This window comes from Sprattus sprattus, assembly GCF_963457725.1.
Source record: "Sprattus sprattus genome assembly, chromosome: 2".
NCBI lineage: Eukaryota > Metazoa > Chordata > Actinopteri > Clupeiformes > Clupeidae > Sprattus > Sprattus sprattus.
Genome location: NC_137921.1, coordinates 64,256,956 through 64,281,205, shown reverse-complemented (window position 1 = coordinate 64,281,205; position 24,250 = coordinate 64,256,956). Strand labels below are relative to the sequence as shown.

At 43.7% G+C, this 24,250-nt stretch overlaps 1 protein-coding gene across 1 annotated transcript in view; it reads left to right on the top strand.

Annotated features, from left to right (window-relative positions):
* LOC308383018 (serine/threonine-protein kinase D3-like) overlaps positions 1 to 24,250 on the top strand; it is a 40,756-nt gene that overhangs the window by 7,185 nt on the left and 9,321 nt on the right. The window contains 4 exon segments of the mRNA XM_080860595.1: positions 12,947 to 13,085; positions 19,671 to 19,802; positions 21,559 to 21,728; positions 23,204 to 23,396. Coding sequence (XP_080716721.1) covers positions 12,947 to 13,085; positions 19,671 to 19,802; positions 21,559 to 21,728; positions 23,204 to 23,396 — 634 coding nt within the window.

The following is a 24,250-nucleotide window of genomic DNA, read 5'->3' as shown; positions in this document are numbered from 1 at the left end:
AATGGCTTCGCACAGGATGCATCAGACCTTGTAGAGCCTGCGATTTACGCTAAATGGGGGCTGTGTTTGTATGATGTTCTCGGTTTCATTGGCCAGGACTTTGTTGTATTCAAGCCCAGTGCTGTTTTGGAGCTTTGGTCAGTAGGGTAGTGTAGTAGCACACAGACATGTGACTACTGTTGGTTTCAACTGAGTGTGTCCTCAGGGCTGCTTTCCTTCTCTATTTTTCCCTCCTCCCTCCCATCTCAGTCTGTGTTCTAAGCTCCACTCTATGCGGTATTGTGTGTGAAATGTGATGAATAAAGTTGTCTCTTCCTGCGCCTAAGAGGCCTCACCCCATCACACCATTGGTATGGGTTCACCCTGTGTAGCCTTAATGGAGATGACTGAGGAGGTGGCTGCTGTAGGCGCCTGTCTATGTCCAGTTCTGGAGCCTTTGTCTTCTGACCTTCTGGAACCCTGTGTGGGGGACAAAAAATGTTGTGTGTGGGTGGACCGTGTGTGTGCAAGAGTTTACACATGCAGGTCTTGATGTGAACACGTGTCCATGTCTGTGTGCTATTGACGACGAGAGAGTGAGAATGTTAGAATGGTTTGGTGTGTGTGTGTGTGTGAGCAGGGCAGGGGAGTGAGCAGGACAGTAAGTGTGTCGTGCTTGCGCTCGACTTCCTGTTTTCTGTGTCGCCCAATTCACCCTCCCCCCCCCCACCCCCTCACCCCCACCCCCCAGTGCAGCTGCAGAGGCTGGCTGCTGGAAGTGATTTCACATCACAGGGAGACAGCTGATGTTTTCCTGCAGCAGCGTGTTTTTACATCCACTGCAGCTCCTCCTCTCCAGAACATGGAGGGGGGTGCTACGGAACAGTGTGCAGTTTCTCTTTTGCCGTTGTCTTAATTCGCCGACTTGACGTCTATTTTTGTTTTAGTAAGGCTAAAATAAACTCCTCAAAAAAAGTTCGGAAACGTTTTTTTTTCGGTCGATTATTCCTCCCGTTTAATAATACCAATTGGTATTGTATTGTAATTAGTTACAGGTATAGGTCTACTCACACTGGGAATGTGGCATGTTAGGATGTAATGGCCCCCTCCACAGCTATACAATTTGAATACGTTTTATGTACTTCAACTACGTAGTTTTACTAACCAGTAGGGAGCAGATTTTCTTTTCGCTGTGTAGCACAGTAGGCAAATTGTCTTACGCCTCTCTCCGTATTTCCATGGTAGCGTGTAGAAATGGCCCCATGAGTAGCGGGGGCTTTAAACACACCCTGTATTCTGTCTCTGCCCTGAGAACAATGGGCCCCATTTTAAATCACAGCTCGGCCTAAACTCTGAGCGAACCCTGTGAAAGTGCTCAGGATATCGCTCTCTTGTGTTCGGTCTTTACATCCATAATAAGTGGTTTCACAGTGCAGACTCACACACTTAGTAGGGAGGAAATTAAAAGTGAAAACAAAGTGGCTCTGCCCTCGGTCAGAGGAGGACTGAAGGAGTTGAGGAGAAATACAGGAGTGTTCTCTCTGCTATATGGATGGAGGATGACGGTGAATGTCCTTGAATCCCCAGGCAGCCATTTTTTATGAATTCTTGACCTCACCCAGGGACTTAAGATGTGCTCCCACTGCTGGGCTGATTGAGTGCAGCTGTGCTCACTGTTGGGGTTAGGGTTTGAAGGAAGCAGGAGATGGAGAATGAAGCTGTGTTAGTAAGTGTAGCCTATGTGTGTGTGTCATAGAAGTGGGTTGGTGTGTTTGAGGGTATCTAAAAGGAGTGGATTATTGTGGGCTGAATGGGTGGGTGCATGTCTTAAAGGAAAGAGGTTGGCTGTGTGTGTGTGTGTGTGTGTGTGTGTGTGTGTGTGTGTGTGTGTGTGTGTGTTTCTTTGTAAAGAAACTGATCTGTGCACTTTAAAGTTGTGGGTTGGTTCATCTTTAAGTGCACAGGGGTCTGTCTGAAAGAAGTGGTTTGGGGCATGTACATTTAGTATGAAGGAAATTTGTCTTGTATGTATCTATAAAATGTATATTGGTGTGTCTAAAAAGTGCAGGCTGGTGTGTGTGTGTGTCTGTGTGTCTGTGTCTGTGTCTTGAAGAAAGGGTCTGAAGCGTGTGGCCTCCCCCTTGACTTACGCACACTATAACCACACAGTCACCACTGGGCCTGCGCGGCTCAAACTGTAATTAAATCTGAAGCTCTCTGTGAGGTTTACTGCTCTCTCCTCCAGCATCTTTTCTTCTTTAATCCTGCTGTTTTCCCCATTCATGCCATGTGTGAGGTGTCAGACATTTCCCTTGGAGTCAATTAAAGAACAATAAAAGCACAATAGCAATGTTGAATTATGGTTTTCTTTGATACCATTTGAAGATTTTACAATCAATTTGCAGTGGAATGTTGCCTGCAACCCTGATCTTTTGAAGATGAGCAGTAAGCTCTCAGCAAAACACATTGTTTTGGTTGAAGTTATATTTCATTATATCCTCTGCTTTGGTCCAAAGCCTGGACAACAAAAATAAATAAATAAATAAATAACAACAAAAAAAAGCAAAAAAACACAGAGCAATGTACAGTCTTGTATCATCACTTCAAGACTTCTTGGGAAGCTTTACATCTAGGGTAAAAACACAACGATGTGTTCACCTTCATTCTGTGCCAGGTGTGATGTCATTGTTCCACCGAGGCAGTGATCCCCCACGCGTCAGTATCAGGAAATGCCATGTTTCATCATTTGTGTCGTGCAGTCCTCTCATCTTGACTCTGTGATGGCAAACAGCCTCCTCCGTGACCGCCCCTCGCTCTGCCTATCCGTCGCATTTTCTACCTACCATTCCGTCACTCTCTCCACCTCTCCCTCTCTCAGGTGATGGATGGCTGAGGTCAGGCAGTAGGAACGTGTCATAGAGGTCGGATGGTGGCACAGACAGACCCCTTTTGTGGTTTGAAACGAGGGCGGATTTGGGAACACTGCCACGGAGACTGAGACTGGGATCAAGTAGATGGCCCTGGTGGTATCCAGGGAGATACCCCCCCCCCCCCTGTTAGATGCTACTTTCCCCAACACCATCTCCAACACCATCTCCATCCAGGGAGATACCCCCCCGCCTGTTAGATGCTACTTTCCCCAACACCATCTCCAACACCATCTCCACATCTCCATCCAGGGAGATACCCCCCCGCCTGTTAGATGCTACTTTCCCCAACACCATCTCCAACACCATCTCCACCATCTCCACCATCTCCATCCAGGGATATACCCCCCCCCCCCCCCCGCCACACACACACAGCCTGTTAGATGCTACTTTCCCCAACACCATCTCCACATGATGTGGTGCACATTGTTGTTATGTGCAGTGTTATGTGCAGTGACCCGAGTACATATTTTGTAATGGTATGCACTTTTAGCTAGGCATGACTTTGTGAGTATACAGTGTGTGAGTATACAGTGTGTGAGTATGCAGGGCCAGCATGCAAGTGTGGAAGAAGTGCTTAGATTTTGTCCATTTTACATTGTGTGTGTGTGCGCGTGTTCATAGTGTGCTTTTCAATGAGGTGTGTTTGTGTATGCTCAGAGATGTCGGCTTTAATTGCACATGCGTTTGGTGTGCACTTAGACAGAATGTATATGGATGGACGTGTTTGTCTTCAGGCATGAGATCCAGAGGGGTCCGCTCAGGCCATGTGACTCTGGGTGAAAAGCTGCCTCTGCCTGGGCGCTGTGGGATTATCCCATCAGCCTCCCGCCGTCAAGGGGCTGGTTACACAACCTCTATCCAGAGCCCGGAGACCCAGCTATACCCACTGCGGCTTTTAAGTGATTATATTACAGCAAAGTGCCTCCACAAAGCAATTTTATTATCTGTAAGTAATTGTCATTATCAAATGGGGTCGCCTTCATTGCCTTTGCCACCTAACCTGTCACTGACCCTGTCAAATAATCCAGAAAATGGCCGTTCAGGGTGTTGTAAAGCGTGCTAGTGGAAAGGGAAATGTTGCGGCTGGGTTATAAGTGTGTAGGTGACAGATGGCATCTTATAACCTGTTTGAAAACCAAGAGGTGGTGGAAGGATGACGTTTGAACACCGTGGGTGATTTAGGATTTTTTTTAGGTAAGTGCTTGTTCAGAGGCTTATTCGCCTGCACTGGATGACTCTTAAGTCAGTCGATCAGCAACACCCCTGCATCTGACCACGAATAGCACCAGAATAAATAGCAACACCTGAAGCTGTTTCTGTAGAAGAATATCGTCCTAGGTCCTCTGGATGTAGTGCTGCTGGGTTGTAAATTGACACTTCATGCACTCCCCCACAGCTCACTCTGAGGTCACCAGTGTGTGTGTGTGTGTGTGTGTGTGTGTGTGTGTGTGTGTTTGTGTGTGTGTGTGTGTGTGTGTGTGTGTGTGTGTGTGTGTGTGTGTGTGTGTGTGTGTGTGTGTGTGTGTGTGTGTGTGTGTGTGTGTGTGTGTGTGTGTAACCTCCTATATGACTATGCTAAGCTGAGCCTACTCACAGTTCAAGCTTATCCCCCAGTCCGGGTCAGTGGCACAGGCGAGGCCACAGATATTGTATTTGTGTGAGAGAGAGCGCGAGAGGGGGAAAATAAAAAAGGGAGAGAGAGGGGGGGGGGGGGGGGGGAGCTCACTCATGACATATGATTAATTAACTTGTGCCGACACAGGCTGTTTCACATTAGGACCAAATGCTAACAGCTCATGTATTCACACAAACCCATATTTTGCTGACACTGAACAGTTGTTTTTCCCTGGATGGGAGTTAAACATTCAGAGACCACACATTCATGGCCTCGTTGAGCCAAGGCTTTAGACTTTGCAAAGTAATGCTTGATTTATTGGCACTTGAAGGCTTTGTTTTTGAAACTGTCATGTTTTTAGAGCATGTTTTGTGCACATTTTAGTGTTATAAACCAATAAGCACACATTGTAATTGCATAGGCCATCATGTGACATTTGAGCTTTTGGAATGCTACATTTAAACTGGCATTGCTTGTTACGTAGTCTTTAGTTTGTTACCTTACTAGGATAACCAAAATAAGAACCTTTTTAAGTGAGGTCATCTAAATTGTAAGCAGGCTAATCAGGCCTTCTTTCTTAACTTCAAAAGTATTGTGTCATCCTGTAACAACCATCAGATTGATTGTAATTTGGATCTTCATCCCTTCCTTACTTCTTTGGCTAAGAAACCATCCCTCTGGAGCTAGCTAGCTGAACACTTGTGTGTATGTCCTAGTCTGTGTGTGTGTGTGTGTGTGTGTAGTGTTCAGTTTCAGACTTGTGTGTGTGTAGTGTTCAGTTTCAGACTGCCTGTGACCTGTTCTCTCTATCTCCGCTGAGTTGACGTGCGCCCTGAGAGCTTCAGTGACTCGACTTTAGCCGTCTCCTGGCTAATGTGTCAGTAGGTTAGAATGAGGGCTGACGAGGGTTAAGAGTGGTGTACTTTTGCAGTCAACCATTTGTGTTTTGTTTAGTTGCGTGTTAGGATTGCTCTAATGTCTTAATATAATACAGACAGTGACACCTGCAGCGAGACCTACTCATCACATGGACATAAAGATAACACACTGACACACAGACACACAGACACACAGACACACAGACACACAGACACAGACACCGACACCGACACCGACACCGACACCGACACCGACACCGACACCGACACCGACACCGACACCGACACAGACACAGACACAGACACACACAGTGGTCTTACGTAAGGAATGCACAAACACATCTACTGTCTAGGGACACATAGAAATAACCAGACTTGTTTGTTACCTATATACTCATATAGGAACACATATACGTATGTCTGTAAATGCATTCTGTCTTGAAAACTCACTCACATTCATACACACTGTATGCACACACACATGCACACACTCACAAACACACAGATTCTTACGGCTCCCTTTTGTGTTGTGGTCATCTGAAAGGAATGTGAAGTATGCACTGCAGCTCCGTGGTCCTCCAGAGGTCACAGAGGAGGGCCCGGATTAGCCCCGAGGTTTGACTAAACCAGAACCAACATCACCCCCAGTCTGCCCAGTATCTCCAGCAGGAACGCTGGCTTCCATTCATTCACCCCGCTCACTGAAACACAATAAATGTTTGTATTGTTGTTGTTCAAGCTTTTATATGGAGCTTCAGCCATTTTAGTGTTCCAGTGTGACAAATTGAGCTCCGGAGGGGGCATACTGCTAAGGCTTTTCCTTAGACATTTATTAAGATAGAACTTCAGGAATGCACGCCTAGCTGGCTTGTGTAGATTCTAAATGTAAAGACGTGAAGTGTTTTGAATTAGCTATTTGGATCCGCTTATCATGTAAAATGTCATTACACTATTCTGAGACCTCTACAGTGAAGGAGAACTCTTTCAGGACGTTCCCTTGCTAGCATTGGGTGTGTAGAGAATGGGTTGCGTGCACGCTGCCTGCCTATTACATTTTTTTTACCATTTTTCATCATGCATGTTGTCGGAATGATGACAAATCCGACTATTGCCTCGCACTTGCTCCCCAACAAGCATATAAAAATGTCTTTGGCTTCGTGGTTAGCCAGAGCTGTAAACAACCACATGGTCAAATCATTTTTATACCCTCCTAAGCTCCAAAGGGAATGTGAAAAATTCACAGGGGAAAAAAGTTTTCACGTTTATTCGCTCACAAGCTATAAAGTAAGTTATGTGCGCTTGGCTCGCAGCTTAAACTGATGTCATTGTCCATGCTAGGCTCTGCTCCCGACTGCGGCCATAAGAAGTTTGATTGCCTCATTCAGGGGAGGATTTGATGCAATTGGCCTTGTAAAAACTCTCATCTATTCGGCCGGGCTGGCTCGCCGAAAATGTGTCACCTCGTAACTGCCCGGGAGAATCAAGGTGCTCACGATGCCGAGTGACTTTTGATGTTTCCACTCCCATTGAGCAGATAAGTGGAGCGTGTGTCTGTGGTAGAGCATTGATATGTTGGGGTTTGTGTGCGGGTAATGTGATTGAAAACAGTGCATGTACCGTATTCAAGTGAATAGCACAGATGAGGACAAGGCTGCAGCAGCACTTGACTATATTTAGATATTCTCCAAGAATTATTGTAACTGAGAGAATTGACGTCACTTTCTGGTCTTCCTTGTTGTGGCCTTGAGTTGTCTTCGACACCAAAAAAACAAAACACACTTCGGTTCTGGTGAGCATTCACTGCTGCCGTTGATGACTGTGGAATGCTCTGCAGTCCTGGAAGGTATTGAGGATGACTGCACATAGACTATGTTTCACTGGTCTTAAATCTAGTGGCCCAGTTTGGAGAGAAGGCCTTTGTTCAGTGTTCTACTGATAGAAGAAGCGGGCCAAAGTGCTTTCACAGTTCTCTGTGGTGTGGCGATCAGCAGGTCTGTTTTTATTGAGCTTCTGAAAACTGTATGTTTTTCTCAAAAAGTCAAGTCATTTTGCCTCTCTGTGTACATGATGTAATAGAGTTTGTGGTTATTTGCATTGTTGGGGAGGAGAATTTTAAGGCATAGCGTTGCAAGCTTTCTGAAAGATGTTGGACTATAGCAAAGCTGCCCTAGTTTGGTTAACTAAAGCTTCTAAGAAAAAGTCCACTTTGTAAAAATAATGATGAAAAATTGACAGTGTATATGTCATACAAAATGATGGCAAAATGTAATAATAAAAAAATCCCCACAGGTAAAGTTGTAACTTAATCAATAATTCCCCCATGGTTAAAATATGTGGGATATAATCAACTAATTGATTTATCTTTCATCATAAATAAATGGAGGTGGGAACCCCTGGTTGATTTGCCACAAATGAAAAAGCTTTGCTGACTACTCCTTTAATCCCATGTAGTTGAGGACTCCCCAACACTGGTTATATGATAGAGTCTCAATCGTTCCTCCTTTAAGGACCTGCCCACACTAGTCGCCCACTCTCCAATGATGTCACTGGACGTCATAGTGACCCTGTTTTACCAGCAAACTCTGAAAAGAGGTGACAGACCCATGTGGTGCCATGGCATCACACCAAACAACAGTTTGGCCTTTCCCTAGTATTTCCTGTGTTTTATCCCTCTACCTACTCAGGCCCTTGTGTGTGTGCTGGCGGGGGGCAGGCGTATGAGTGGGCATAAATTGGGCTTAATTGGCTCACGCTGAGCGGCAAAGACTCGAGCCAGCATGGGACTCAGGCCAGCCAAACACACTTCTCTCACGGGTTTCTTGTGTGTCGGCTCAGGCGTGTTCACAGCAGGAACCGTGTGTTTCTGTGGCCTCTTCTAGCTCCAGTTTATATTGTGCAGCTTTTGCTGGTGCACACTCACTGCATGAGTAGGTTAGTGTTTCCTTGCTCAGGTGCAACTCACAGATGTTTATTTTGCAAAGTGAAAGATTGAAAGAGTCTGTGTCAACCAGAGAGAGAGAGAGAGAGAGAGAGAGAGAGAAAGAGAGAGAGAAATGCAGAAAAAGTGATGCCGATAGGGACAGACAGCCAAAGAGATGTGGCTTTAAAGTTGTTTTTTTTTTTCTGTGGGGGGAAAACCTTTTTTTTTTTCTGCTCTTGTTTATCCAAGCAGAAACAGCCAATGCTGGTGGCGCCCTTAGAGATTAGAGGTGGACGCAGATAGACTATAGATTGATTTATATAAGTGGTGTTCCATCCTCTGCATCCTCCATCCTATGGCATTCGGCAGGAATCAGTGGGGGTAGTATAGTATTCATTAGGATTCACACTTCAGTAATCTGATATCCTGTCTGTAACCTGTCTGATCTGCCACATAGACTATGCCCTTAAACCAATCTGAGATTAGGACATAGTGAGCTCTCGCAGTACACGACTCTCTCAGCCACCTGTGTCTATTGAATGATGGACTGTTCTCCCCACAGAACATCATCTGTAGCATTTAAGGTTGTACAAATCAGATGAGAACAACTATTCCTCCAGTCGGAGACACCTGTGTGTTGTCTGTGTGTTGCCTGTGTGTTGTCTGTGTGAGGGATTGCAACTGTTCGATAGGCAACTGAAAAGGACATTTAATTTGTGAATTGAAAGGCAAATGAGTAATCAAATTCAGAGTGGTAATTCCCCACCAGACTCCATTTCCATTTAATCTGTAGATGTGAAGTCTTGTGGTCAGGTCAGGCAGGTTACTTCCTCAGGTATTGTCCTCTGATAAGGCAGAGAGTCAGTCACTGTCAGGAAACCTACGCCATTTCCTTCTGTTTCCGCTGCTATTGTGGGACGATTTGCATGTGGAAGGGCCTTTGGCAAACTGCGATTTAAATGAATGCTTGTGTGTGTGTGTGTGTGTGTGTTTGTGTGTGTGTGTGTGTGTGTGTGTGTGTGTGTGTGTGTGTGTGTGTGTGTGTGTGTGTGTGTGTGTGTGTGTGTGTGTGTGTGTGTGTGTGTGACTGTGTGTGCATGTCAGGCCAAAGTTGGAGATAAATCAGTTCAGGTTACTTTTGCCTCATGCCATTTTCCTAAGCACTTGTTTCAAAGACTGAGGTTGGAATAAACCGTTTGTTACTGGGTATTGGTGCCATTTGGGGTTTGTTTTGAGGGAAATGTAATGTGTTATTTAAGGGTGTATACCGTTTTGACAGTTACACTGTTTAGAGTTGTATTGTTTTGACCAAATTGCCATTCCAAAGAGAAGGGGCATACCACAGTATGTCTGCAGTGGTCTGAATTGTTCCATCTGAAGGAACGCATTGTCCTGTTGTAGCATAAGGTCTGTCTGGGAGTCTGAGTGCTCTGTTGTTTAGTCTGCAATTGCTATTAAGTGAGACGATCACCACTGTCTGTTTTTTTTATGTTATGCCATTGGTCTCATTGATTTGAAGCACAGACAAAACGTTTTCATGGGGATTATGAACCTTTTTCCATTTATGTTCAAGATACCATTTCGCACAGGATTCAGTTTGTCCACATTTAGCTTACTCTTTAATCAATTTAGTCAATCTCCTCATTCTAGATACAGTATAGGCGATTTACAACAAAATTCTACAGCTCCAAGCTTCTAACCACTGCTGTAACGGCTCAGTATGGTGTTTTTGAGGTTTCGAGAAAGTAAAAGGTACCCTCTTTACATTACCAACACAGGAAAAGCCCCCTAAACATGCCATCTCAGGGCTCTACAGTGCGAGTATTTCACTCGCATATGCGCCTAAAAATAGGTACGTGCGAACTTGAAAAATTATTTACGAGCACAGTGTGCGAGTGACAGACAGTTGTCAATACAGCGCCAAAAAGTGAAGCATTCCATTGATTTCACATGGAAACAAGTGACAGGGTTGCGACTGATGTGAACATATCAAGATGACGCGCTGAACTTCCTGCAAATGAGAGCGACGATTCGCAACCAATGGACCAGAGCCATATAAAAAGAGAGTACCGTAAATCCTCAAATAGTGGCTGGGGCTTGTATTTACTTAGGCTGCACAGCGCACCGGCCTTTATTTGGGGCAGGACTTTATTTCTTACTTATCTTCTGTTATAGAATTGAATTATTTAAATAATGGGCATAATTGCAGTAGGCTATGGAATTCATTGCATATGCGTTCAACACTTCCTGCACATCGCGTAACGCTTTAGGTCGGGGTGTCAACGTAAAAAATAAACATCGGAGTTATGGTCTCCACTGTCAGTCACGGAGGAAAAGATTTCCAAAGCCTTGAATTAAATCATTTTTCTAGACACTATTATGCTTATCGCGGACTGAAAACATTTATTCAACGAGCTGGTTTGATATCCAGCCTAATTTTCTTTCTACCTCCACCTGCTAGTCGTAGCCTATCGCATTCCTCTCGGGTCAATGTCAAACTTCTTTGCTGCTTTTTCTCCCGAATGTTCTTCAGCAATCAGCATACACCATCTCTTTGAATTTAATATAAAAGTTACGTAAGTCTACTACTGCTTTATGATCCCTTCTGGAAAAAGTAACCTAGCCAACTAAAACGTTACAGATAAACAACAGTAGGCTATACGATACGTGCATTTAGGCCAAACATTCGCCTAGTAGTCCTACGTGGGAAAATTTCTTTTTTTGTTTATTGCAAACAGCCCATGAGATTAGCCAACAATATTATATTATATAAATATTAAACATGAGGAGAACATGTATTCTCATATATTTGAATGATAATTCTGTTAATCAAGTATTGCCTTAAATTATTATTTACATTGATTTAATTGGAATTCAGCTGTAGGCATGAGATCTGTATCTTGGAGACTAATTGCATCCACAATTTGGTACTGCAAGCTAGACTACTATGCAGTAGACACAACACAGGAGGTCCCTTGGCCTGAGAAGGGAAGGAGTTTAATGTGGCTATAATATGGAATTTTAAATGTGCCTAAAACTAGACAAAATTGTAATGAGTTTTCGAAAACTAGACTGAAACTAAGAAGGATAACTATGACTAAATGTGACTAAAACTAATATGCATTTTTGTCTTAAGACTGAATCTAAAATATATGCCAAAATGAACACGGAGATAGGGGACCCCATCATCTGCAATTAATTGTTGCTAGCTCTAATCAGATGTACTAACTAGGCTTATAAGAGAAGACTAACTTTGTATGCCAACGAACACCAATAACTAGAACTAATTTGACAAACTTTAAACCAATGTGATACACGTGCTCTCTAGCTATACAGTAAAAGTGTTGCTTACGTTAGATACTGAATAATTTGATCAATTTACCAGCTAAATTGCTTTGGAATAACTGAACATGAATGGGGTTAAAAGTTGGAAAATACAATGTTTGGAACTATAGGTCGCAAATGAGTATGACATGCTTTGCTTCCGTGTAAAAAAAACCTGCTGTGCTCCTAAATTTCTTTGTGTGCTCCTACATTTTTTCATTTAGGAGCACATGTGCTCCTTGGGAAAAACCTTAGCGTAGAGCCCTGCATCTGTCTGCAGTCTTGGGGCAAACATGCTGGTGTATTTCATAGCACGCCACACCATGTTTTTTTTTTTTAGGTGTATCAATTCTAGATAGCTTATAAAAGGGACACACACTAGCTAACACTTTCTAAATATTGCATCTAGTCATGAATGTGAACTCAAATTCTCCTAATTCTGCTTCTAGTTCTGGTTCTGGGTAAAGTATGTGTCAATTTATAGCGTTGCTCCTACTCAGGGTGACTTCATGTTGTGATAAGCATGGTGAGATGTCTGTGTGAATGTTTGCATCATTGTGGTTGTTTAAGATATTCGGCAAAATTATGTTCAGGAAAAGAAAACATTTTGTCTATCTATAGCTTGTCCCACGGTGTGAGGCATTTGTCTTCCATTCTGGAGTATTTGATGTAGTATGTGGACTGTGAAGATATATATGTTATATACTCATATACATATGTATTTAAATGCTCAGCAAATGCATGCATACATTTTCATTTGTGTGGAGTTGTGTGGCATACAAGTAGGTTTGTTTGCATAAGAGCCATATAAACTCACACAAAGTTTGCTTTAGCCGTGTCCGGGTGTGAGGAGCTAGTGGTCAGCTTTACCGTTTTATTGCAGTGGCATGTGTCTGCTTGTCTGCTGGCCTGTAATCTTGTCCGGGGTCTGGTGACGGCGCCCCAGGCATTATTCATGAGTGGGGAGATTAGCCACAGCACATCTAATGAGCGTCCGGCCAGTTTCCGCCTCGCTGCCCCATGTCTTAGATTTCCTGCTCGTCTCTGTCACCGGGACCGGGACAGAACTTACAAACTGACTCCATTAAGTCGGAGTTTCTCAAAGGTTTCGTTCGAGTGTCAGTGTACGGAATGTTGCATTGTTTAAAACATGGGGTTTAGATATCTTTACTTAGTTCTTGTAAAAGAACCTTAAATTCCGCTTTCAACAAACCACGTGTCTATGGTGGTCAAACACATTTTACAGTCCATGTAGCTGTATTGTAACCATAGATCTCTTACTTTCTTCTTTCCTCTCAAGTTTCCAGAATGTGGGTTCTTCGGCATGTACGACAAGATCCTGCTCTTCCGCCACGACCTCCACTCCGACAACATCCTGCAGAGGTTGGCCTCGGCTGAAGACATCCACGAGGGGGACCTGATTGAGGTTGTTCTATCCGGTGAGTGCCAAGAAACACCCAACAGGTTCAGCACACACACCTCACCTTTGTTCGGGTGACTAATGGTTTTTAACTGGCATGCCGGTGTGTTTACCTCCTGTTTGTTATGTTGTTTTAGTTTGAATTTCTGTCATAATTTGGTAGAAATATGCAGGGATCTAAATTCAATTCAATTTGCTATTCAATTTATTTATATAGCGCCAAAAACGATAAAATTGTCTCGCGGTGCTTTATGTCGTGTGCAATGTTGAATCATTTCCTCTCTATTGAATGTAGAAGCGTCTAAAATATCTTACATTTTAAATTATTATTTCAGACGCCTGGATCACGTCATGTGAACACACTTTTGCAAGTTGATAATGAATCTAAGGTTATTTATGGTAAATATTCTGGCATTTAAGCTCACTGATGGTAGGATGAAAATCTGTTTCATGTCCAGACTCAGAGGATGTTTACGGTCACATTCAGAATGCTTGTGAAAGAAGTTGGAAGGCCAGTGACTTTGTCATGGTTGGGGTTTGAAATAATTTAGATTTGACATCCAGGCAAGCTCTGGTCTGGTTTAAACAAATTAAAACAAAGTACATTTTCCCTCCATTTCTGATACCCAGAAGTGGGCAAGTTTGTCCTTGAATCAATTGTCCCGAATGAATGCCAACTTCCCTGTTTTACCCATCACTGTCAGCGTCTCTTAGTCCCTTTTCTCCTTCCTTCCCGTAGAGAAGCTCAAGTAGGTGTAGGTGTAACAGTTTAGCTCAACAGACAGTGACGGTGAAAGCTCAACAAATCAAGCTTTGTGTTTGCTTGAAATTATTTCAAATATTTCTGAAAAATATTTGCAGATTTCAAATACCTCCAGGCTCAACTATTGTGTCGATTAGCAGATCCAATTGGTTGAGTTGAGAGAATGTTTTCTGTTTCACCTGTTGGAGTCTGTATCCATCTCTCATCCTGTCTGTTTGTCTGCCTGCCTGCTTGTCTGTCTCCTGGCCTTCCTCCTGGTACAAATGCTCAATAGGTTAAAGCATATTTAGAACATCTCTACATCTGTTTGTCATCATTCAAATAAATTATATGCTTTTAACCTGTGCTTTCAGTTTTAGATTTTTTTAAACAGTTATGTGATATTCACACATTTTAAGTAAATATTATCATTACACCTTGGGTTTATAAGAATGCTTTAATAAAAAAAAGAGCCTTTGCATATATATATATATATATATATATATATGTATATATATATATATATATATATATACACACACACTTATCATTAAAATTATAATTAAATAATTGGAATCGATGTGTAGCACAATTTTAAAGCATTACAGTGGGGAAAATAAGTATTTGACCCCCTGGCGATTTTGCAGGCGATTTTTGCACTTGCAAAGAAATGCGTGATCTATAATTGTAATGGTAGGTCTATTTTAACAGTGAGAGACAGAATATCAACAAAAACATCCAGAAAACTGTTTTTTTTTGTCTACATTTGATCGCAAAAAAATATATATATATTTGTACCTCTACCAAACAGCAAGAGTTTTGGCTCCCACAGACCAGTTATGTGCCCAGAAAGCACACAGATTAGTCCTCATTAGGCCTTACAAGGTACACCTGATCTCAACTGGTGACTCGATTAAAGGAACCTGTCCAAAGAATCATACTTCACACCTTTAACCTCACCACAATGAGCAAGAGCAAAGAGTTGTCCAAGGACGTCAGAGATAAGATTGTAGACCTGCAAAGGCTGGAATGGGCTACAAAACCATCGGCAAGCAGCTTGGTGAGAAGCAGACAACTGTTGGTGCGATAATTCGCAAATGGAAGCAACACCAAATAACTGTCAATCACTCTCGGTCTGAGGCTCCATGCAAGATATCCCTTTGTGCAGTATCGGTGATCATCCGAAAGGTGCAGAATAACCCCAAAACTACACAGGGGGAGCTTGTGAATGATCTCAAGCTGGGACCACAGTCACCAAGAAAACCATTGGCAAAACACTACGCCGCAATGGTTTGAAGTACTTCAGCACTCGCAAGGTCTCCCTGCTCTCGAAAGCACATGTGCAGGGCCTTCTCAAGTTTGCCAATGGACACTTGAATGATTCTAAGGAGGATTGGGAGAACGTGACGTGGTCAGATGAGACCAAAATCAAGCTCTTTGGCAATAACTTGACCCACTGCGTTTGGAGTAGGTAGAATGCTGAATATGACCCCAAGAACATCATCCCCACCGTGAAGCATGAAGGTGGAAACATTATGCTTTGGGGCTGTTTCTTTGCCAAGGGTGCAGAACGACTCAACCGCATCGAGGGGACTATGGATGGGGCCATGTACTGTGGAATCTTGGGGCGAGAACCTCCTTCCCTCAGCCAGGACAATGAAAACGGAACCTTAAGGATTTGGAGAGGATCTGCAAAGAGGAGTGGTGCAAAATCCCTCCTGAGATGTGTGTAAACCTGGTGACCAAAGACAAGAAACGACTGACGTCTGTGCTTGCCAACAAGGGTTATTCCACCAAGTACTTTGTCATGATTTGCTAAGGGTTCAAATACTGATTTTCCGAGATCAATTGCAAATCAATTCATAACTGTTATGTTACTGTTATATAGAATGCAGTTTTCTGGATGTTTTTGTTGATATTCTGTCTCTCACTGGTAAAATAGGCCTACCATTACAATTGTAGATCACACATTTCTTTGCAAGTGGCCAAACTTGTGAAATCGGCAGGGGGTCATATAATAATTTCCCCACGTATACTGTATATCACTAGAATATCTGGAGTGCGCCTTTAACCAACCACAGCTAGGTGAACAAGACCAGAGCAATGTCACGTGTGTGATGAATGCTACAAGAGGCGGCACCTGGCCACGAACTAACCACTGGATCTCGTGTGTGAAGGGCCTACTGTGTTTGGTGGGGTTACCTACGGCCTGCCCTGTGTGTGATGTGGTTGTATGTAGATGAGTTTCGGTAGAGTAGACGACCAGGCTCTGACCCAGGCAGCTATTGCAGCAAGGAAGTTAGCATTCAGCGTACACACACACACACATACGCACGCTCACACACACACACACACACTAATATGCAGAAATATGAGATGCACACACAGATCCAACAGACACAAACGTACGCACACACTTGTATGCAAGCACAAACACCCTCTCTCTCGTTCTCTAACACACACACCCACACACACACACACACACACACACACACACACACACCATTTCTCAACCTCACTCAGGCTTCTGGTCTCTCACCACTTCCTATCTTACTGCACCCATGCTGCAGTGCACGGCACTCTCTGTCACTCCGAGAACACTGTCACTCTGTGCAGGCCGGTTCCTGTGACGGAAACCCAGTTTCCCTTTCAGCTCTCATGAGTATAGGCTAGGTGCACGAAAATGCTCAGTGTGGGCTGTTTGTTTCCTGTTTAGCCAGGTGTATTTGAACCTGCCGCTATTCTGAATGTAATTAGCGTCTACACGGACCTGGTTGGGTGTTGCACCTAGTGAATCAGCGTTACGATAAAGAAGGACGTGTAGACACCAATTATATTCAGAATAGTGGCATGTTAGACGCTAATTACATTCAGAATAGCGGCAGGTTCAAATACACCTGGCTAAACAGGAAACAAACAGCCCACACTGAGCATTTTCGTGCACCTAGCCTATAGGAGGCCTGCTGTGAAGAAGCCTCGTGTCTCTAGAGGTAGACTCCGTTGGTCCTGAATCACGTAGAACCATATATCATCCGACGTGAAGGACTTGTTGTAGGGTGGTCGGGCAGACTCCTGAGCAAAGACTGAGAAAAGAGAGAAGACTACGAGCCCTACACACATAGAAAAACTTGACCAGTGTTACCATAGAAACACAAACGGTCTGTCACTTCTAAAATGAAATAACTCCCCCCACATGATGTGTGTCAGTCAGTCAGTCAGTCAGTCAGTCATTGAAACAGACAGGGGAGACAGCGCCTGTCAGGCCTGCGGTGTGCTCATCTCGTGCTCCCATCTCGCCCTCTCCTTTTCTTCTGACATCTCACTCCTTTGTCTGGAGCCTGGTTTGGGCTGGGGGCCTGGAGCCTAAGGCTTGCCAGAGCAGCACTCAGTGGGAGGTGGCGAGAGATTTGTCTTGGCAGCGCGCTCAAAGGGCACTGCTAATCATTTCTACACTTAAGCTGAGATCACTGATGGATGATGTCGGCGTGACACATTTGTGTGTATAAGGTTTTTTTTTGTACAAAAAAAAAAAAAAAACGTTATTTATTTTTTTCACGGCACACTCACAGAGGTTGCCTTCCACCGATTGTGACAGCCTCACACTCACACAGGTCTGTGAACACACGCCTGCAGCTTTCCACACAGCGTGTGTGTGTGTGTGTGTGTGTAGGTGTGTGTGTGTGTGTGTGTGTGTGTGTGCGTGAGTATCAGAAGCATTCCTGATGTAGCCGTGTAATTGAGGGCATGATTTAGATGTTTAGTGTTAGTGCAGTGGCTGGGCTCAGCACTGCATTCATCACTGGTGTTGTAAGCTGCTAACTGATGTGTTTTCAAAGGAATGTGCAGATTATATTCACATTACCACCATAGCTCATTATCTGTTTCTCAACGTTATTTGCTTCAAATGAGTCCTGTGGTGTTTATGGGGTTCGGGCCTGCTTTGATACGGCAGTTCAACATGTCTAATGTTTTCTCTGTGCTTTTTTTTTCCGAGTTCTTATGGGAAATTGAAAAATCCCCTTTTCCTGTGAATCTACTCCAGATTGTTTGCTCTTTGGGAATGTGGTTGCCATAGTGCTGTTTTTCATTACTTCTTCGCCGTTCCAAAGACAGCCTTCATGTGTCTGCCCATTGATAAGAGCTTGATAAACTGGTTTTGAGCCCAGCTGAAGAAAGGTTAAACGGTAGTGGTGAATACAAATAGAGGGGAGGCGGAGGGTACAGCATACACACAAGGAAACGATTGACATTTTGAGAGCCTCATCAATTGGTTAATTGAATGATTAAACACATTGGAAAGTAAAGGGTACATTCAAAGGGAGAATGTCAGGGACACACAGAGAGTGAGAGTAATGGCAGCTAATGAAAGTAAATAGATATTGAGAGTACACAAGAATGGTTGATAGAATGCAAAAAGAGAAATAGAGGACTTTGTTACGGGCTCTCACAAGATGTGTTAGTCATCACTGCATTTACTGCATTTGCATAGATATCAACTCCATTGCCAATTGCTAGAAGGTTGACATTAAATATAATAGCCTATTGGCTAATACTAATAATGATGTGATGTTGGTTAAATATGCTCCACACAAACTGTCCAGCTGCATGTAACACAATGGTTTCCAAGGTGTGGGAAGAGACTGAACGGGATGGTAGTGCTCTTACAGCATAGTAGTCTTTACAACCTATATGGTGATGAGTTTATAGCCTACTTTGTATGCTGTATGTTAGAAGGGGTAGGTAGCCTAATTATTAATACAATGGAGACGCGCCTAACATGAACTGGTCCAAAGAATGAAAAGATACGTAGCCAATCATGAAACTGTATTTGATCCGGCCAAATTTGTTCCGTTCTGCTCTAATGAAATGAAATCTCTGATGCTCTGATGAAATAAAATAGAAAAATAAATGTTTAATGAAAATGTTTAATTAATATATGTATATATGTAGTAAAATGTTAAGAGGATAAACAATGTTTAAGACATGCTTTTCAACAGCTGAAATGTTTTTTAAATAGTAGGCTATGTGAGTGTCTGCCCCGTAGTTTTGTGGGAGTGCAATTGCTTTTTTTTTTTCTCATTGTCAAATGGGGTCCTGCCATGAAAAGTTTTGAAACCAATATTTTCACACACAATGAACAGATTTACATTCCAGGCTAAACGATTAGGACTTCCTCTGGTTTGACATCAGTTTTAGTCTAATTTGGATTTGAGGAATTATCAGAGCTTTGTGGTATAATGGGGTTAGCCTGACCTTGCTAATGAGAGTTAAAGCACACAACATGTCCTTTTTTGATGTACCATGTGGGCTGCATTAAAACGCCTATCAGTAGATCAGTGGTTCTTAACCTGGGTTCGATCGAACCCCAGGGGTTCATTGAGTCACTCTCAGGGGTTCCGCAGGAGTCAAGACACACAGTATAGCCCGGTCCACACTAGCAATGTCGGGTCGTTTTTAATTTTTCAAATACGAAGGGTTCGGCGAATGCCCTGATGAAGCTTGCAGGGTTCAGTACCTCCAATAGGGTTAAGAACCCCTGCAGTAGATGATTCTTTTTAGGTGCACTTACCTCTGCTTAGCTCAGTCGTATTGAGTACAATGTGGTTATGTTGGAGGTTGGAGAGTATTATATTAATTTGTATGGTATGTCGTTGTTTGTATTGCTTTGAACAGTTTGAACAGAATTGGTGCTTATGAAATGTGCTTCCCCACCAAACATATAAAGTGTATTTTGATCACACGTACTCCTAGGTCCTTCTCCTTCATTGTCAGGACAAGCAATGTATTGGCAAAGTCTATTGCACCTATGAGTTGTCAAGCCTTCTGTTTGAACCGTCTGTCTGTTGTGTTTACAATTTCCAGCGCTCGCCACCGTTGAGGACTTCCAGATCCGTCCGCACACGCTCTACGTGCACTCCTACAAGGCCCCGGCCTTCTGTGACGACTGCGGGGAGATGCTGTGGGGTCTGGTGCGCCAGGGACTCAAATGCGAAGGTGGGTCTGCGAGCGCCACCGAGATCCACAGAATGTTCTGGAAACTGGAAATTGTTAGGGCTTGGTTTGAGAAGGCAAAGTATTAGGAGAGTAATCCAGATACACTGTTCTTCAAAACTGGCCCTTCAAATGAGGTTCTGTTTTTATTTTTTATTTTTTTTTAACTGACACTTTTGGTCTGAGAGTGCCACCGAGAAACACACACTGAAGAAACGTCCGTGAACCTATTACACAGAATGTTCTGGAAACTGGAAATTCTTAGGGCTTGGTTTGAAAAGGCAAAGTATTAGGAGAGCAGTCCAGATACAGTTCTTCAAAACTGCCAGATACAGTTTCCTCAAAACTGGCTCTTGAATTCAAATGAGGTTCTGTTTTTATTTTTTATTTTGTTTAACTGACACTTTGACCAGCGCAGTGGGTTTCACAACATGCTACCTCGGCTGCTCTGGAGGCTTTGATCCCCCTCTTTGCAGAGTTCCCCTCATCCCTCCCCACTCTCAGCTGCACCTTCGCTCCTCCACCCCCACCCCGCCCACGCCACCAAGGGCTGAGGCGTGAGGTGTTTACACAGAGTGACCCCTCCACCAGTGATCTGCGTCCGTGGGCCGCAAATCAAAGCCCTGGGTGGCTTCCTGCTTTTTGAAAGTGGAGGCCTTTCAAGTTTCCCCATCATAGGCAGGTTGTGGAAGCCTCTGTATTGATGCCAGGCAGAGAAATGTCAGATGGCTCGATGGCTGCTGCAGTACTGTGCCATTTGATTTGGCACAAATATATGAACCGAGATGGCCTTATGTATCTTAAGTCTAGGTTCTGTTTAAATCAGTTTGGTTCAAGTTTTGTTTTGCAACGTTCCTACAATAAGAACTGCTCAGTTCTATGATATCAAATTTGTGTTCAATGCAGTTGAACTGAATGATACGCATCTATGTATACTATATGCTGAGATGTTGAGCCCTAATTTCATTGACAGGCAACAAGTAAACCAATGAGGAACAAGTCTGTCATGTATGAACTAAAGCTATCGTGTGGCGTTCAAGAGAGTTGCGCTGACCCACCCATGTTTGTTCAGGGTATTAAATTGGAAAAATGATGTTGCCAAGTTATTAAATTAGTGTTTATTCATGTGTGGTGGACTTTGCTTGTTGCTGATAAAATTAGGGCCCATATAGTTCTCTAGTCATATATAGTCATGGAAAAGCCTGATCCCTTCTCCGTGCGTCTGAGTGCTGAGTTACGGATGGCATGTGGAGTGCAAGGCAGGGTGTTTACAGATGTTGAAATGAGTGCAGCGTGATCATGACAGCATTTCATAACTCATAGCCAGCCCATGAGATCACCCCTGGACCTTCTGACCCAATGCACTCAGCACATGTGACTTCACTAACTTGACATCATAGTGATTACCCAAACACAGAACCTCAAACGTACCACTAGTAGGTGCTTAAGAGTGACAGTCAGGAACTGCACAGGACAAAACTAAGGTGTCGTCACGCAGATGTGTAGTCCTCGGGAAAGTTCTACAACCAACCTTTTGAAGAACTAATAGTTACCAGAGGACCTTTGTTGTCAGAGGTTCCTCAGCACTGTACATTGCTGTAGAGCTGGTAGGCAAAGAACCCTTTCTATGTGGTTTATAATTAAGAACCTTTAATGGTTCCTCTGAGAAGAGTCTGAGAACCCCTCAGGGTTGCGTAGCGCAGGCTGGATGAGGTAAGCGGTAGCTCCGGCATGACACACTGCTCCGCCTGCCCCGCAGGGTGTGGACTCAACTACCACAAGCGCTGTGCCTTCAAGATCCCCAACAACTGCAGCGGGGTGCGCAAGCGACGCCTGTCCAATGTCTCCCTGCCTGGGTCTTCGCTGTCCATCCCGCTGTCCATCCCTCGTCCCGCTCCCATCGAGACTGTCGTCGCGCCCCCAGAGGAGGTGAGTGTTGTTTTAGGGTGTGTCTGTCTTTCTGTCTGTCTGTCTGTCTGTCTGTCTGTCTGTCTGTCTGTCTGTCTGTCTGTCTGTCTGTCTGCCTGTCTGTCTGTCTGTCTGTCTGTCTGTCTGTCTTTCTGTCTGTCTGTCTGTCTGTCTGTCTGTTTGTCTGTCTGTCTGTCTGCCTGTCTGTCTGTCTGTCTGTCTGTCTCACACTGTCTCACCTTTCCTTGTTCTCTCTTTGTGTAGGTTGTCTTCTTTCAGATTCAAAAACTGTCTGTCTTTCTCTTTCATTCTCTGTTGATCTGATACACCCACCCAACGACACATTCACACACACACACACACACACACATTTTTAAGAGATAGACTTACCCAGCCACACACGCACCCACACACACACACACACAGACTTTTAACAGACAGACATATTGTACCCACTAATCACATAAGCATTCCAGCCTGAGGCAAATCAATGGTTTTTCCATTCAGTCAATTAAGTCATGAATGCGGCCGCGCTGCCCTTGACTGTACTCTTACACTGCCACTCCGACTCCACTGAAGTGGACTTTCCATCTCATCCTCTTTGTCTTGCTGCTTCTGAAAATGGCCTGCCTTTTTAAATGAATCCTCCACAAGCATGTCAGTGGACTTTTTAAAATCACTATGAATTATATTCCAACAATGGACAAGGGAGAATGTCTTTGCTGTCTGTCAGGGCTTTCCTAAACGAAATGCTGTTAATGGAAAGCTCTCCACTGTGGCCTTCAGGGTTGGGTTTTGAAAAAGAAACTCAAAAGCACAGAATTAGAAAAAAATAATCCTGTATCTATCGTCCTGTTTTTGGCATGAAGATTGCATTTTCCCTTTCGGAAGTGACCTGCAGCACAGGGATGGTACACATTCTTTTTATATACTAGTCAGTGCAGTATGTGTGCTGCCTCGGAGAATTAGATATGAAGTTGAGCCTGCATGCCCTGTTCTGGTATTGTCTAATATTGAGGCATTGGACTCTACTAGAGGTATTCTACTAGAATCCAAGGTAGCACAGACAATATAGATATAGACTGAAGTGAATGTGTTTTTATATCATTCAAAGAAAACATTCCAGATCAACTATATCAGGCCTTACTTTTTATAAACCTGCCCTGGCCCTCAGGTCCACCTACACAGTCAGTCAGAGAGTGCCTCCACAAGCTCCACCAAGACCATCCCAGGGAGGCGCTGAACAAATGACTACTTTCATCTCAGACCTTTTGGATGAAAGCATCTACTCAGTTGATGACTATGCGTGTGAAATATGCTCCTTGTTTAGGCTAGTATATTTATATGTGTCGCATTTTCTTGCATCCATACTGATGACATTCTCTCTCTCTCTTTATCTCTTGTCTCATACTAGCTTAGATTCAGAGGTGATATCAATCTCTCTTTCTCTCTCATTTGTTTGTGCTAACTGTCATATCGACTCTCCTCCCCCTCAGCAGCGCCCCCTGTTGGAGGCAGGGAAGCGCATCCCGTCCTGGAGCGGCCGGCCCATCTGGATGGATAAGCTGGTCCTGGGACGGGTGAAGGTGCCGCACACCTTCAACGTGCACACCTACACACGGCCCACCATGTGCCAGTACTGCAAGCGTCTGCTCAAGGGGCTCTTCCGCCAGGGCATGCAGTGCAAAGGTGAGCTGGAGGGAGAGAGAGAGAGAGGGAGAAAGAGAGAGAGAGAGAGAGAGAGAGAGAGAGAGAGAGAGAGAGAGAGAGAGAGAGAGAGAGAGAGAGAGAGAGAGAGAGAGAGAGAGAGAGAGAGAGAGAGAGAGAGAGAGAGAGAGAGAGAGAGAGAGAGAGAGAGAGAGAGAGAGAGAGAGAGAGAGTGGATCCATGACTCTCGGAACAGAAATGTAGCAATCGCACAGTAACATGGACACTTTCACTCAGGAAGAATCCATATACAGCCGCGGAAAAAATTAAGAGACCACTTCAAAATTATCAGTTTCTCTGGTTTTACTATTTATTGGTATGTGTTAAAGTAAAATGTACATTTTAGTTTTATTCTATAACCTACTGGCAACATTCCTACCAAAGTTCAAATAAAAATATAGTCATTTAGATCATTTATTTGCAGAAAAATGACAATTGGTCAAAATAGCAAAAAAGATGCAGTGTCTTCAGACCTTGAATAATGCAAAGAAAACAAGCTCATATTCATTTTTAAACTACACAATACTAATGCTTTAACTTAGGAAGAGTTCAGAAATCAATATTTGGTGGAATAACCTTGATTTGAAATCACAACTTTCATGTGTCTTGGCATGCTCTCCACCAGTCTTTCACATTGCCGTTGGGTGACTTTATGCTACTCCTGGCGCAAGAATTCAAGCAGCTCGGCTTCTTTTCATGGCTTGTGACCATCCATCTTCCTCTTGATCACATTTCAGAGTTTTTTTTATGGGATTCAGGTCTCGAAATTGGGCTGGCCATGACAGGGTCCTGATCTGGTGATACTCCATCCACACCTTTACTGGCCTGGCTGTGTG